The following is a 16793-nucleotide window of genomic DNA, read 5'->3' on the forward strand; positions in this document are numbered from 1 at the left end:
ACACGTCAAAATATCAACTTTTGGCAATAACTAAGTAGCGTCTTTTTGCCGCACCTAATTAATATAAATTGTATCCTAATCGTATTTTACTTTAGCGCAACTACTGTAAAATTAAAAATAATTAGGTACATGTAACCCTGACGTTTTCTGCATTCGGCTTCCTATGACAACTAAATAAAAAAAGAAATTAATTAAATATCTAATGTTCACAATTGGGTTGACAGTAGTCTGAAGAAATTATTGTACAGTTCAGACATTGGCTCGCAAAATATATTAATAAGAACGAGTATTAAAATGAGTGCAACTTTAATTCATAAGACTTGCGTTTCACCCTTACGTTGTTACTCTGCCACTGATTCGCACGAAACGCTACGCATCCAGCTTTATCTTGCGAACGGCTGAGGAGTGGAATTCACTTGGATCTTTTTAAACCGAAAGTGAATAGACATTTTTAGGTAAGCATGTTTCATCGTAGACTGTATCGGCACTTACCATCAGGTAAGATTGTGGTCAAATGCTTACCTTTCCCTAAAAAAATAAAAAACCGGGCAAGTGCGAGTCGGACTCGCGCACAAAGGGTTCCGGACTATTATTTATAAAAATGGCAAAAAAATTATGTTTGTTGTATGGGATACAAATATTTATTTTATTCTGTTTTTAGTAGGTATTTGTTGTTAAAGCGGCAACAGAAATACATTATCTGTAAAAAGGGTTTAGCAAGCTAAGCTAAGAAGATTGGCCCCCGCAAGGGATTTTGTTGTAATTTGAGGTGCAGTAGTGGCAGGTCCTAAGAACACTGTATGCGTAATATCAGCCTTCGATCTTCTTTTGTTTCAGACTTATCCACGAAAATGTCAAAAAATCAAGGTAATTTTGAAACTGTTATTGCAGCTAAACCAAGCAAGCGAGAGCAACCAAATAAATTCAGAATTAAGGAGCATAAAATGGGGTTCATAATGCATATTTTTACAGACATTCATTTCCTTGAACTTGGTGAAAAAAATAATGTTATTTTTTTCTGCTCCATTTTTTTGCCACTTCTCGCGGAGACACAACTATCAAAAAAAATTACTTGATAAGCCACAATTGTTAACTACGTGTCCATTTAAAAACATTTTGAAAAATCATGGTGCGTCATGTCAAAAAAAAAACAATTACGAAGATATGTTTACTATATCATATTATATCAATAGAGTAGTACCAACTACCTAGTGGCAAATGTGTCTGTGGTATAACTTCCTCTTTCGTTCATTATGAAATAATTAATTGACACATTTTCTAGCTATTTCTTATGCAATTTTAATAATGTCTGAAAGAAGGTGTAAATGTTGTAATATATGTTTACGCAAAACAAATGGAACTAAAAAAGTGATAAAGAACGCTGCAAAAATTGATTGCTTTAGGTATTATTTAATTTTTTTTTAATTTATGCAAATAAGAAACGAAGTGGGTACATAAAAGTATTGGATGTTAAGTCATTGACAAAAACATTTTTTATTACCATTCCATATTAACAAATAACTCGGAACAGCAAACAGAACAATACAATTAAGAAATAGCTAGAAAATGTGTAGTTGTAAATGTATGACATATGTACGTCATTGATCAATGACTATTAATTATTTCATAATGAACGAAAGAGGATGTTATACTACAGACTCATTTGCCACTAGGTAGTAGGTACTACTCTATTGATATAATATGATGTAGTAAACTTATGTTCGTAATTGTTTTTTTTTTAATATGACGCACCATGATTTTTCAAAATATTTTTAAATGGATACGTAGTTAACAAATGTGGCTTATCACGTAATTTTTTTGATAGTTGTGTCTCCGCGAAAAGTGGCAAAAAAATGGAGCAGAAAAAAATTACATTATTTTTTTCATCCAAGTTCAAGGAAATGAATGTCTGTAAAAATATGCATTATGAACCCCATTTTATGCTCCTTAATTCTGAATTTATTTGGTTGCTCTCGCTTGCTTGGTTTAGCTGCAATAACAGTTTAAAAATTACCTTGATTTTTTGACATTTTCGTGGATAAGTCTGAAACAAAAGAAGATCGAAGGCTGATATTACGCATACAGTGTTCTTAGGACCTGCCACTACTGCACCTCAAATTACAACCAAATCCCTTGCGGGGGCCAATCTTCTTAGCTTAGCTTGCTAGACCCTTTCAACTGTCTAGCTATCCCGATTCATGAGATACAGCCTGGTGACAGACGGACGGACGGACAGCGAAGTCTCAGTAGTAGGGTCCCGTTTGACCCTTTGGGTATGGAACCGGACTTAGGGTCGTTTGCAATAATGACCAAACCGTCTGTCACCGTTAAACGTTCGCTAAATTGTATTGTATGGGTTCTTTCATAAGTAAGTCAATTGTGGTTGGTTGGCAACCTGGCCACACATTAAACACCATGTTCACGTCGTCACTCGTGATTCTGTACATCAGAGTAGCAGATTTTACTTGATATATCCAAACAAGGACAAAACATAGGTGACATCAAACAAAAGCACTGGACAGCAGCTGGCACTCCATGGATGACAGTCCATCGACTCGCAAAACCTTAGACATTCACGGCACACAGTCGCCCATCTCCACGCAAACAAGTCACATTCAAGTGCGGATGCCGATGTCAAGAGCGCATTGAGCAGAGTGAGCGCGCCAGGGAGCGGCGAATGTCTATGCGGTACCGTGCGCGCCGCCGGCACTGGCAGCTGTGGGCGCGCTCGCGGTCTCAAATTGACTCTGGTTACATCAGGAACATGCAGCAAGCTTATACAATGCAAGCTTGTACTTACTCATACAATGTAAAGCCGGCAGTTCATCGAGCCGCTTCCGGCACACCGTGCAGAACTTCCGCTTGTGGTGGGCCGGCTCGGACCAACAGTGGGCCACTGGGTTCTGGAACAACATACATACATATAATACTTAATCATAAATACTTAGATACATAAATAGTTCATAAGATAAGATCGGGTACACAAAAACTGTAAGTGAGTGCAACATTCGCCGATAAACGTTATGTTTGGCGAAATATTATGTAAATGTATATTATACCAACTTTTTTTTGGATAAATAAATTAAAAAAAAAAAACCATTAGATGTTAAGCTCTCCTTATTCGCTTATGTTAATGAGATAGTTGATCAGAAATTATTTATAGTGTATTTATTTTATTTCAGACACAATGGAAAAACAAACAAAAACGAACATAATACAACTTCCTAAACACCTTAACCTATAAGTAAAAAATTGCCCTTTTTTTAAACTACAACGGTGGCAAACAAGCTTACGGTCCGCCTGATGGTAAGCAGTCACCGGAGCCTATGGTAGCCTGCAACTCCAGAGGTGTTACATGCGCGTTGCCGAACCTTTAAAAACCTGTACACTCCTTTTTTGAAGAACCCCATACTATAGACCCTCGAAAAACCTCGGAAAGGAGCTCATGCCAAGAAATTCCTCTTGAACCGCACAGTACGCGACCATTTAGGTTCTAAGGTGTGAGGATGAACACCCTGCCAACGGCGAGCGGTGCGGTGATAGAAAGTGGTTATTGACATCATGTCAAACAATTCCTCAGAGCACAGCCCATTGTACAAGCGGTGGAACACTCACAAGGAGACAAAATCTCTCCTTAGACTTATAGGTTCAATACCGCTTGTGAGTTTGGGATCGTCAACGAGTCGTCCAGCGCGCCTTTGGACTGAGTTGAAGGGTCCAAGCTGGTATGCAGGTGCTCCTGCCCAAAGGTGACAGCAATACTACATATGGAGGTCTGACTTGCGATTTATATAGCAGCAGTCTTTGCCCCGGAGTAAAGTATCGCCTCGCTTTATTGAGCACACCGAGTTTTTTGGATGCCAGCGCAGCCTTCCCTTCCAGGTGGATGCGGAATTGGACGTCACTGGAGATGTCGACACCGAGGATCCCAATACTGGTACTGGACATGGCAAGGGCTGTGACTTAGAATTAGGTAAATGGGGTTTTCTTAGCGGTAATCGCCGTCAAAGGGTAAGGTGCCCAGAAAGGTGGCCGTATTTCTCCGCTGTATTAAGGCAAATATACTATATTCACCTACACAATACCAGAGCATATTTTATTTAAGTAGAAAATGTGTTAAGTCAATAAGTTAGTTAATAATTATTTGGTAACAACTCCAAACGCTTATTTGATATGGTTTATAGGCGAACTAAGTTTACCTCCTAATATAAAAGTTAGACGCATTTCCACATTGGGTAAAGAAAAGCTTCTCACTACTAACGACCGTATCGTTAATTATGGAAACTGAAACTGAACTGAACATTAAGAAGAACATTTAGTTTGGCAGTTTAAAGACTGTCTACGTTTGTACATATAATTCACTTACAGAGGCTCGGTAGATCGGTCTGAGCGATGCACGTATACAAAACATGAGTTCTTCCCGGCCAAAAATGTTATATGCCAGTCTTTCGCACATTGACGTTTTAAGTAAATAAACATTAAATATACCTACTAAGTTTAGGTTTAAAATGAGGCATTATTACAAAAATAAGAACATTTAAAAAATAAATAAAATATCAACAGCGTAATTATTGATGATTTTCAAATCCCTATAAAATTAAAACAAAGAATATTACTTTACTAAATATGCAAGTAAGTATAACGGGTTAGCACTGATTGACTGGCACGTTATCTTTTCGCGAATTATCAAAGTAATATTCTTGGTTTTAACTGATTCTATTCGATTCCTATAAAATGATACCCCATTCGACATAAATAAGTAAACGTTGATTTTCTTTTTCACAATATGGCGCCTGATCCTCAGCGCTTTTTGTCTGCCATAAACTCATCATATTACTTAATTATAGTTATCTATAGCGTGGGTAATTATTTAAATTACAAATTAAACAAAAGATACAGGTAACGTTTATTGGCAGAACGCGACGCTCGCATCAAGAGATGTCTACGGCGTAGCACTTCGTAGCAATTTAAATTTATTATTTTTCCGAGAGGTCCATAGGAATTTTAAAAATCCCAACTTATTAACTTAAAATGGCTGTCATGTACTAAAGAAAGCGTGACGAAGGAATTTGATTAAAATAATCTTTTCTTCCTATTTGTCACTATCATCATATATAGGTATTTGTCAGGTATCAACTGTAAGATAACGCATTTACTGCCAGTGCGAGCTACGTGCTATGTTTTGTTCATAGCAGATAACGCGGGAAAAGACATTGTAGTGAGAAGCGCCTACGAAGAGAGAATCCAGGTGTTAATATGCCCCATAGCCACCAAGGCGACACCAACGTCACGCACAGAGTGAATAGGGTTTCCAACTATCAACTTTTACATGTTTCTAGTTTAGTTCTATGAGGTTTGGCTCTGGGGGTGACACGAAATGTAACCTTTAAAAACATGACAATATTATACGAGTTAAGGCATGCGTCATCGTTTCTTTAAAAAAATGCCACTTCATACATTTTGTATTTTGTATAAATGTTGTGTTTTTCCTATTCAGAATCAGCTCTCAGCTCTTTCGATCCTAATGGGATAAAAAATTGTTCGGAATTTTTTTCCTATTGTGTTACCATTTCCTCATATACTTTGTATGGTGGTAATAAAAACGAAAGTTTTATAAAATATGTGGAAATTTTGGGACAATTTTTTTCTCCTATAAGGATGACTAGAAACAACACAAAAGGGCAAAAAAGGTCATATAAAAAGTGGCAAATAAAATAAACGTTCTATAGGGCTATAAAATTCTAAAAAAAATGTGGATTGACTGGATTGTAAATAAAATTAAAATGCTTACTTTGATGAGGCTCGGCGCTACCCCGCAGCATGGCGTCACCACTTGCCCCACGCAACGCTCGTGCACTATGAAGTTGCACACTGAAACAAACACGGAAAATGTTAATATACATACATTACGCAATAATACCTAGTGAATACTAGAACAATAGTTATTTGTTTTACAAGGGGGCAAAGTTGTTGTTTAACCGCTCGTGCTAATATTGATACCCAAGCAAGCGAAAGATTCCATAATTCGAAAAGTGGAATCTTGTGCGTTGCGAGCTTGCGCGGATTAAACAAATTTTGCCACCGAGTGAAACACAAAAAATTTCACCACACCAACCCGAGGAGAATCCTGACTAAAATATCATACTAAATCAAATATAAATGAACGTTATTAAATATTTTTCATTCAAAATGATTACTTTGCCATACATGTGGATAAAATGCAAATATTAATTTGACCCACATGTGGAAAAAAAAGACAGTTGGGAGCACATATTGATTATAAAACGGGACTTAATCGCGTGTAATTGTTTTAAGTGTCTCGTCCCGTCCCGTCCCGTCCCGTTTTATAATTGATAATGTTTAAAATTCGTGAAAATTGAAATCAGATTTGGGAGCAATGTTGAATATGTTTTTATTTTTGTTACTGAAAACTCTTTCTAGGAGGCCAAAGCACACCTGCGCATTATAAGCGGTCTTATCTTTGCAAAGATTTTAGTTTCTTTTTATAGCTATTTATTTTCTCAATTTCGGAATTGGTTCGGCAAACACATAGAGTGAGTAAGTTATGTCACAATGTAGAAATGCATTAGAGTAAAACTGAGACCAATATTATCAGGTTCACAAAATAAAATGAGTACGTCCTACTACTTTCCCAATCGGAGTCATATTCGGCCGTTTCAGTATTACGTCACAATTTATATATATCAAATATACTCGTGTAACACGATTGAAATTAGATTTAGCATTTCCGTGAACTTGATCGATTCTATCCGGTAGTGTTTGTGGAAAAATTAGAATCAATGACTCATTGATCGTATGGTGTGGTAAAAAATGATTCTAAAATATGTAGGCACGTCCGGGAGCGATCTCTATGTGCTATTGAAATTGAACCGAAAGCATGTCATGGTTCAAATTTAAAGTTCCAAGAGGCCAATTCGAATGTACATTTGACATGAAAATGATTTCGTTTCATTTCCATGAGCGTGTAAATTTCGTTCGTATTTTTCGTACATGTATTGGCGCGAGAGAGACGCACGGGCGAATGATAATAAGAACTAGATCAATCGCTGTTAATGTACCTAGGTCAATCGCTGTTAATGACGTGTACATATTTATGATTTCATTCAGTTCATGGGTTAAGGTTAGGAAACTAACTAGCTAATAATTTATTTAAGAAAACAGGATAGATTCTCCCCGTCAAAAAGGTCAAGGAGAGACGCTTAAGATGTCACGTTCAAAGGCGTTCAGAAGACCATATTACCATGGCATGGTGAAACTTGCCCTAAAACTGCCAACCACTCAACGCAACTCGGGCAGACCACCTACCACCTGGTGGACGACGCGATGGTTCAAAAAGACCTAAAAGAATTTCTTTTAAATAAAGACATAACGCAAGACAGTGCTAGATGGAAATTGACGACAAGGAAGGCCGACCCTAGCATGTCTAGCAGGAAGAAAAAGGACAGATTCTCCCCATCATCTAAACGGATATCCCTGTTGTTAGTGCTTCGGAGTGCAGGGTCTGCTTTTCGACTTTTCCTCTTCTACTCCGCACGGCCGCAAGACCCAACCTATTGATTATACATTTAGCCACGTGCTCACAGCCCACGCAAGGTACTTATACTTAGGCGTTTGTTTTTCATACAATGTACCCACCGTGACGTGGCTAATCTGCTGGTTTAGGCTTACTGCCGGCGTTACGGGGGCAATAATATATAAATAGCTTTACATAGATATACTCAAACAAAAGGAGCACAAAAATACTTCCTTAGTTCCTTACGAATGAGTTTGTTTTTCGGCCCGATTCGAAGAATGTTTAAGACACGTTTAAGATATTGGAAAGATTGATATCTAAACGACATGTCAAAATTGACGTTTATTTCGATTCCGCTGTGATCCCAACAAGATCTATCTACGATATTTCTAACGTCAATTATACGACATCCAAACGATATTCTAAATGAGAACTTATCTAAACCAGAACTTATCGTTATCGTATATCATTCTTCGAATCGAGCCGTTTGTTATAAGTACTCGTTGTTAAACATATAAGCTTGTTTGTTTCTCTTTCGGTAGCTTGCCTTGGCGCGACTAAAGAGCAATTGTATTTTTTTAATAATTAAGTGCTTCAATTTTGGAACACCTATAACCTATCAGGGGGCCTATGGCTAGGCCCCCTGAAGTTATAATATCGTTGGATAGGGGTAAATATACAAGTATGGAAGGTGGAGACAAGGAACGAAATCTCCATGTACCAAAAAGTGTCATCAAAAAACTTTAAATAGGTGGCGCTACAATACCTAGAGTACTTGAACAAAAAAATCTAATCATAGACAGCGCAATTCACTCCGTCAATAACGCCTAGGTTCTTAGCTACTCTGGAGAGATTTGGAACTATTATTTATAGCTGACAGCTGGGCACTTTTGCAACAGTTCTACCATAAGAGATGCCACTCCTCTTAATTCCACACTCCATATATACAAGTATGTCACACTGGATAATCTCTATGGTACCAAGATAGCAGCCGAAGGAGGCCGTACATTTAGCCACGTGCCCACTGCCCACGCAGAGTGGGCGTTCGTCCTTAACAATGTGGCCACTATGACGACGCCAACCTATTACCGTCATGTTACGGTCGAAAAGTGTATATAAATATGTGTTCTTAAAGTTTGAGTGATATAAACCTCTATAATATCGGTATAATCGGCTTTTTAGGGTTCTGTGGTCAACTAGAATTTCCATCTGTCTGTTTGTCTGTCCGTTGAGGCAATTATTTCCGTGACTGTTAGTGCCAGAAAACTGCATTTTGGCATGGTTATATAATATAAAATACTACAAAAAAACTTTTTGGGTACCTCCCCTACGTAAAACATAGACTACAGGTTTCTAAAACCGGACCCCGCAGGCTTCTCTAGGGTGCACCCGGAAAGCGGTAAAATGATAAAGAATGGTTAGTGTAATAAGGCGCTTGTAAGGAACGATTTAATAGTATATCGATCGAAGTACAAAAAGCCATTAAAAAAATAAATAAAAATACATCAAAGTAACATTCCATCTGTCCATAGACAACGTGTTGTTCCCGGCTGAGAGACATCTCCCCCGATCGATAGCTGCGCGCGCAGCTCCGCCCGATATAACGGGCTACTTGAACCTTGCAGAATGCACGCTGATTGCGGCTGCTTAAACTTGACGGCTCTAGACATAGACTAAAGGGTTCTTTTTAGGGCAAGCGATGGTTCATAATTCAAAATTCAAAAATTTATTCTGCAAGTAGGCCTCAAGGGCTCTTTTACAAGTCAATAACAAATAACAAATAAGTTCAACAGACAAAGAGATGATGATGTGGTAATTTTTATAATGGGTTGCGATGATTAGAGCTTAAAAACCCGTTTTTAGTGATCACGCGTTGTCCCTAGTTAAAGCTAATTTTCTGTATGGCAAATAATATAAATGCGTTAAGTAGAAAAAAAAAACATTATTTAAACTCGACGGTTCTAGACATAGGTGGTTTTTATAGGGCAAGCGGTGGTTCAAATTAATAAAAGCATCCGACGAATTGAGATACCTAATTTCTTGAAGTCGGTTAACAAAGAAATTATCGTCAAGTGACAAGCAAAACTCACTTATTACCACCACAAGTTCATAGCCATAATATACCATTTTACTACTAAGATAAGGTTGAATTTTGTTTCATATTTTTTTAGTAATCAGTGAGTTTTGCTTGGCACCAGATTAATTAACTTATTAACTTTTATTGAACTTTTGGGATGTAATTCAATAAAGTAAATTAAGAATAAGTCATTTGTGTAGGTAAGTGAAAAATAAACCATTAAAAAAAATCACGTTGATTCCGAATGTCGGATATTTGACCTCACGCAATGATTTGTGACAGAAAATCGGTCACTATTTTGCATGGCCTGCAAAGAAAAAAAAAAAGTCGAGTGTTATAAATGTAGTGTTGGTAGGACTCTAATCTAAAAGAACTACACTCGTTTTTACGAGAATGCGCTTAAAAACTTCCAAGTCTTTTAGTTGTTAGTGTAGGTAGGAATTCTCTCAATTAACTCTAAAGTGAATAGGCGTTATTGTATGATTTTTTGTGCACCTTAATGAATTATATGAGAAGACGATGCATTTGAAATTTTTTGTAATAAAATTAAAAGTTTTCTGTAAGGATCAAGTCTCTGATAATAAAAGAGTCGAGGTCTCTAACAACTTGAAATTAACTCAATTTTCGACTCAATTATTAGTGTGTAAAACTGAGCCTAGATCATTAAGCCGAGGACTCACAGCCCTCAAAGGACTCAAGTCTTCGAGATGTGACCACTATAGATCTATTAGACACGTACATACACCATCCAGAAACATCCTGCCTTGCACAGCTAAACTGTGGAATGAACTGTCGCTTGTGGTATTTCCAGACCGATACGAGCTTAAAACCTTCAAGAAAAGAGCGTACTCCCATCTTAAATGCCGGCAACGCATTTACAACCCTTGCGGTGTTGCGGGAGTCCATGGGTGCCGGTATTCGCTTACCATTAGGTGATCCGGCTGCTCGTTTGACTCCTATCTCATAAAAAAATAGCGTCATCATATCAGTCGCAAGATGTCTATTACTAATCAAAGGATATCCACAACGACCAGTTGTGCCCTGCCCTTAACCAAACGGCTCTCCGCGGTCTTGAATGTCTTGATGAAGTGTTTGGTCCCAACCCAACATACCTAGTGTGATGCATATTTGGTACGATCACGTCTGAAAATATCGATACGAATAAAGTGCCAAAAATATGTATACACGATCTTATTGCCCATATATTAAGGTAGTGTATACATATTTTTGGCACATTTTTCGTATCGATATTTTCAGACGTGACTACGACGAGGTATCTACAAATGAAACTTTTTCGGAGTCAAACGCAAACCATATCAGCAAATGTAAAACCAGTAGGTACATGGTACATACATATAGAGTTAATAATATCTCCAGTTAAAGCAGCTATTTCTGAATCACCAATCCAGCTCCTTAAAAACAAATCATCACACCTAATAATCGGCATAGAACACAATAAAATTTCCCGCGCTTTTGATTCCGCGCACATAAAACTAATATCTTGTCTATGGGTTATTTTTACGCACGCTTGTCAATAAAGACGAGGTTCTTTATCGAAGGGCACGGATCAAGGAGAAGCTATACTGGTAGGTTGGTAGTACTGACGTGGCATACGTCACTGCGTGTTTAAATAACCTCGAGGCGGGGCCGCGAATAGACGCAGTAGCCCGCGCGGCGTCCGCCATTCATTTACAAATAAAACAAATATTAGCGTAAATAGATAATTAAATCAGCGGAAATGATCAATGCGGAATGTGATTAAATAGAATTCCGTTTTGCGGCCGGAGCTGCGCACAAAAACCCAAAAGATGACCGACTGACGTGATAGACAACTGGAACAAGGTTTTTGCCAAAACTTTACATTAAATAAGCTTTATTATTACTGGACTGAAAAGATAATACTTGATCTGATCTGAATAAACTTATCAGATACATAGGTAGGTATATTTCTAGATATCAATCAATGAATGAAGTAAATACCAAAACTGTCTTATTTGTGCGAAATAACATGTCTTGTATCGTATTAGTCACATTTCCATGTGCGAGCTAAAAATTGCGTTACCGCCGTTGCGCACCCCGTCATAAACTATTATAATTTTTTTTTTTTACTAAGCGAACCTTCTTTAAAACGTTACATAGGGCAGAACATGTAAATACTTCATTTTACTATGAAACTCTACGCAATTTTCATATTCTTATCGGCAGTTATTGATTATAGAGTTTGGTCATTGTTTTCATTTACAAAAGTGAAGCTGATAATATGCCAACGTAAACAGTGGCTCTGGAATAGCGAGGGCAATACCCTAACTAGAACCCGGACCGCCATCTTAAAATTTATAATGGTAATATGAGATTGGGTAAGAGTTACGAGTACCTAAGTTTTTTAAATTCAACTTAAGTTAATCAAACGTCGTGACATAGCGACTATAGCTTTGTGTACATCGCACAGGCAAGTTGTTAGTACGCGAATAAGCTATTTAGCTTAGGCAAAGATGATGACCGGTATCACGAATAATTAATAAGCAAAGTCGAATACCGCTCCAGTTTACCCTCGCGTGATGGTGCCCTGTGCCCTTAGTGCGTACACACCGTGCATAAGTAATGGGGTATGGTCGGTACTGTCGGTGTCGGGCACTCGTGGGCACGCGAGCTTCAACAGGTGCTTAATGTTGCAATGTCAGTGTTTTACAAGTCTTTATAACATACTACTTGAATTGTAACGATTAGACTTATACAAGGTTCGAAGAAAAGAAACTTATAAGTACTACCTTCTAGAGATGCAACGAATAGTGGCTTGGCCGAATACCGAATATCCGGCGGAATTATCGGCCGAATATTTGATTAGAAGTTTTACCAAAAATGAAGTAAATTCGAACGCGCACGTACGTGCTGTGCAAGTTGCACTTGTTTCTCGCTGTAGGCAGTCTTTGATAGAAATTGCGCTTATTCTGCATGCAGTGCGTATTGAATCGCGGACACGGACATTTCGTCGTGCGTATTGTAAAATTTATTTTGTATTATTTTTCTGTTGTTTTTGTATTATCTATGAATATAAAGGTAGTCTGAAAGATTATACCTACTCAACTTAATAATTGATTACTTGTAGTTTGTTACTTTTATTACCCCTCGTTTACCGTTATCTACGTGTAACGTACTCGGTATTCGGCCGAACACTATGCCAGTATTCGATATTCGGCCGAAAAGTAAAATTGTGGCCGAATAGGCCGAATACCGAATAGTGGCCGAATATTCGTTGCATCTCTACTACCTACGCAGATTGCATGTGATGGAGCCATATGGCCTTTAGTGCGTACATACCGTGTATAGTGAAGTGATGGAGTATGGTCGGTACCGTGGGCACGCGAGCTTCAACAGGTGCTTATTAATGTTGCAATGTCAGTGTTTTACAAGTCTTTGTATCACACTACTTAAATTGTAACGATAAGACTTATAAAAGGTTCGAAGAGGAGAAACTTATAAGCACGCACGCTTACGCAGATTGCATGTGATGGTGCCCTATGGCACATATTATATAATAGTTATAATAAAAAATAAATAGGTACATATTATAGGACATGGTTACATAAATTGACTAAGTCCCACAGTAAGCTCAATGAGGCTTGTGTTGAGGGTACTTAGACAACGATATACATATATAATGTATAAATATTTATAAATACTTAAATATATAGGAAACACCCATGATTCAGGAACAAATATCCATGCTCATCACACGAATAAATGCCCTTACCAGGATTTGAACCCGGGACCATCGGCTTCATAGGCAGGGTCACTAGGCCAGACCGGTCGTCAAAACCTACCCCACCTTACGAACCTATGGCCTTTAGTGCGTACACACCGTGCATAAGTGATGGAGTATGCCATGCCAAGCACGCGAGCTTCAACAGGTTTTCCCAAAAAATTCAAATATATTCCAATAAATCCAGCTTTGATGATTCATTTGAAGACAACTCACAATCACATTTCCCGAAAGTAAAATCTAATCTGAACCTTAAATCGAGATGCTTAAGTTGAAATTTTATTGGCGCCTATATGTGGTCAATAAATCGTACTATGCCTGGAAAAGGGTTAATGTTACAATATCAGTGTTTTACTAAACTTTTTGTTATGCCACCATTATTGTGACTAGAATATTACAAGTTGCCTATGAGCTCAAAAATTCGGATAAATTTCTCTATTACGCTGAACATTATAGGTAAATTATAACGTCCCTGCGCATAGGTGACGTAGTCTATACTTGTCGGATAATGCAATGTAACAGTTTTTTTTATACTACGTCGGTGGCAAACTACCTTAAAAAAAAACTGAAACTGAACTGTGGTAAAAGTCTTATATTATTATACCATTACATTGACTACAATTGTAGCGGTCTATTCTATAAAATATGTGGAGTAAACGTGTGTCACCATCAGATATACGGAGCGGCTAATGCGCCCATAAATATCTGAACACGCCTTTATTCTCAAAGCATTAGAGTGCGTGTCAAGATATTTTTGACCACCTCGGCCGCCCCGATATTTGTGAAGGCGACTATACCTACTTCACAAAATAGTTCGACACAATTTTCCACCCTGAACAAACTCGATATTCGCCTTATGTGTCCTTATAGTGTTAAAATTTTGAATTGACTGGACTAAATACATTAAGCGCGTTCAAAAGCTGCACTAAACTACGCCAAAAGACCTACCTATATCTATTTCATTCTTTTAGTCCACTGTGTAAGTGGAGCATAATGATTGTATATTTACTCATAATATTTTGTATTTCAGAACAAATAATATAAATAAATATTATGGCGACATTCTTACACAAATTGAGTAAGTCCCACGGTAAGCCAAGAAGGCTTGTGTTGTGGGTACTCAGACAACGATAAATATAATATACAAATATTTAAATACATAAACATCCATGACTCAGTTACGAATATCTGTGCTCACCACACAAATAAATGCCCTTACCGGACAAATCTTGATTTAAAATTAGTTTTACAGTTAATTATTTATAAAAATAAACTCCAACACTAACGTTATAATTATGTTGTACGGACTATAAATAAATCTTTAATTAGACTGCTATCGTTTGACATTCACGGATTGGAACTCGGATTTTAATTGTTTGTTTTCCTGTATTAGTTATTTTTACTTAAATTGTATCAAATTAAAAAAAGTATACGCACTTTCAAAGAATAAATCTTAACTGCCACTGCCAATCAGAAGCAGAAATTGCGAAGTGGATAAGGCGTCTAAAATTATCTGCACACAGCTTTTAATCTCTTAAGAATAAAGTCATGTTTGGTTAATTTGCATGCTTCGCATGCTTATAGGTACTACGTTTTTTAATATTAGGAAGAAGGTAAGCGATAATGACGTGCCTTTTTATTGAAGCACAGAAATATGTAACAATTATATAGCATAATTTATATCGTTTTGGTTTCATAAAGTGCCAATTACATCCACAATTTATCAGGCCTGATATCAGACCCGATTTCGAGCCCGAGAAAGAATATTCTTCCGTTTCACCAAATATCAGCACATCGTTTACAATATTTAAATGTAAAAAAATTATGCATATGCAAAAATATCAAACATTGCACATTTTTGGGCATTAGAGACAAAGTATTTTTTACATTTTAAATATTGCTAACGATGTGCTGATATTCCGTGAAACGAAAACGATTATCAGGCCTGAAATCGGGAAGTGTGGATGTAATTGGCGCTTAAGTAATAGTTACTATTATTTTAAAGCGTTTTTCAAAACACACATCGACATTGGTACTCTTTTTCTGATGTTAAACGAAGTATAGCTTCTAACCTAACCTAACCCAATATCACTGCCCTCATTATAGCCCCCAATTTAATTAAACATACGTAGTATTTTATTTCGTTATCTGTAGCTAATTTATAAGTACTAACAGCGTAAACCAAAGCCCAAACGGGCAAGCCGGCATCCAAACCTCCACGACATATTAACCAAAACACTGCAATTCAAAAAGCGACTCTAACAGAGTTAGATAAGGTTGATATTAGGTAAGCTGTGTATGTAGATGTGTCGTTATGGGTGTGAGCGTCGGGAATGGTAGCAAGGGAGCGCTATTGGCGGGAGCGCGTGACGTCAATGCCGACCTCCCCGTCCCCCGCACGTCTCCGAAGGCCGCACGCTGAAAAATAATCAGGATTTTTCGTGCGATCTTTTGTTGTCTTTAATTGTTACAGATGAAGTGTCAGGATTACTATCGCCACGTTTGATGGTTTAAGAGTCATAACAATCTAGCCGCCGTCATACAATTTAAGTTACGAGCGTAACTTCTGAAGTAATGTGAAATTTGACATGAATATTAAAATAACATATGTAATAGAAATAAATAAATACTAAGGGACATCTTACACATATCAGCTTAGCCCAAACTAAGCAAAGGTTGAACTATGGGTACTAGGCGACGATATATACATACTTTCATACATAGAAAACACCCATGAATATCTGTGTTCATCACACAAATAAATGGCCTTACCGGGATTCAAAACCAAGACCATCTGCTTCATAGGCAGGGTCACTACCCACTAAGCCATGACCGGTCATCTATCATTGTAAGTAATACGAAAGAAATTAGAGCGAGTAGAAGTACAATACAAAACGTATACTCGTTCTATCAGTACCAGGCATAGATATATGTGTTAAGTTAATGTTCATACCACGTTTCATGTAATTTGTCGTTTTAAACGAGAAAGTAACTTCTATTGTATGGGGGCGGCTTTTAGCAGACTCGTTCATATGACTATATATTGCACTGAAACAATTGAAATTGCATTAACGTTCAACGCTTTAAACTTTAAACGGTTCCATGTGAGCCTATTGAACAAAACAGTTAATTTGACTGTTCCGAAAAGACAGTAAATTTCACTGAGTACCGTAAAATGCTGCAACTTTGCCATTTAAGCTCAATTTTGCCTATTTCATTTCAATTACGATCTCTCGAATTTGCTTAGTTTTTCCTTGTTTTTTACCATTTGATAGTAATTTTCATTATTCTGGCAACACATATTTCATATTTTTACAATGGTAACTCCATTGTTGCTCCGCCAGTTACGTATCATAAGTCGGCGTGAGAGGCAACATTTTTTTAGTGTCTCGCAACTTTTGAATTTTTATCTACGAAAAAGG

At 37.4% G+C, this 16793-nt stretch overlaps 1 protein-coding gene across 3 annotated transcripts in view; it reads right to left on the reverse strand.

Moving 5' to 3' along the window:
- LOC133515797 (diacylglycerol kinase theta) overlaps positions 1 to 16793 on the reverse strand; it is a 67404-nt gene that overhangs the window by 17174 nt on the left and 33437 nt on the right. For all 3 annotated transcript variants that reach the window (XM_061848384.1, XM_061848386.1, XM_061848385.1), the window contains exons 2-3: positions 5792 to 5871; positions 2801 to 2903 (exon numbers count right to left, since the gene is read on the reverse strand). In XM_061848384.1, the coding sequence (XP_061704368.1) occupies positions 2801 to 2903; positions 5792 to 5871 (183 nt within the window). The remainder of the gene's footprint in view (positions 1 to 2800; positions 2904 to 5791; positions 5872 to 16793) is intronic.

This window comes from Cydia pomonella, chromosome 3 (assembly GCF_033807575.1).
Source record: "Cydia pomonella isolate Wapato2018A chromosome 3, ilCydPomo1, whole genome shotgun sequence".
Taxonomy (NCBI): Eukaryota; Metazoa; Arthropoda; class Insecta; order Lepidoptera; family Tortricidae; genus Cydia; species Cydia pomonella.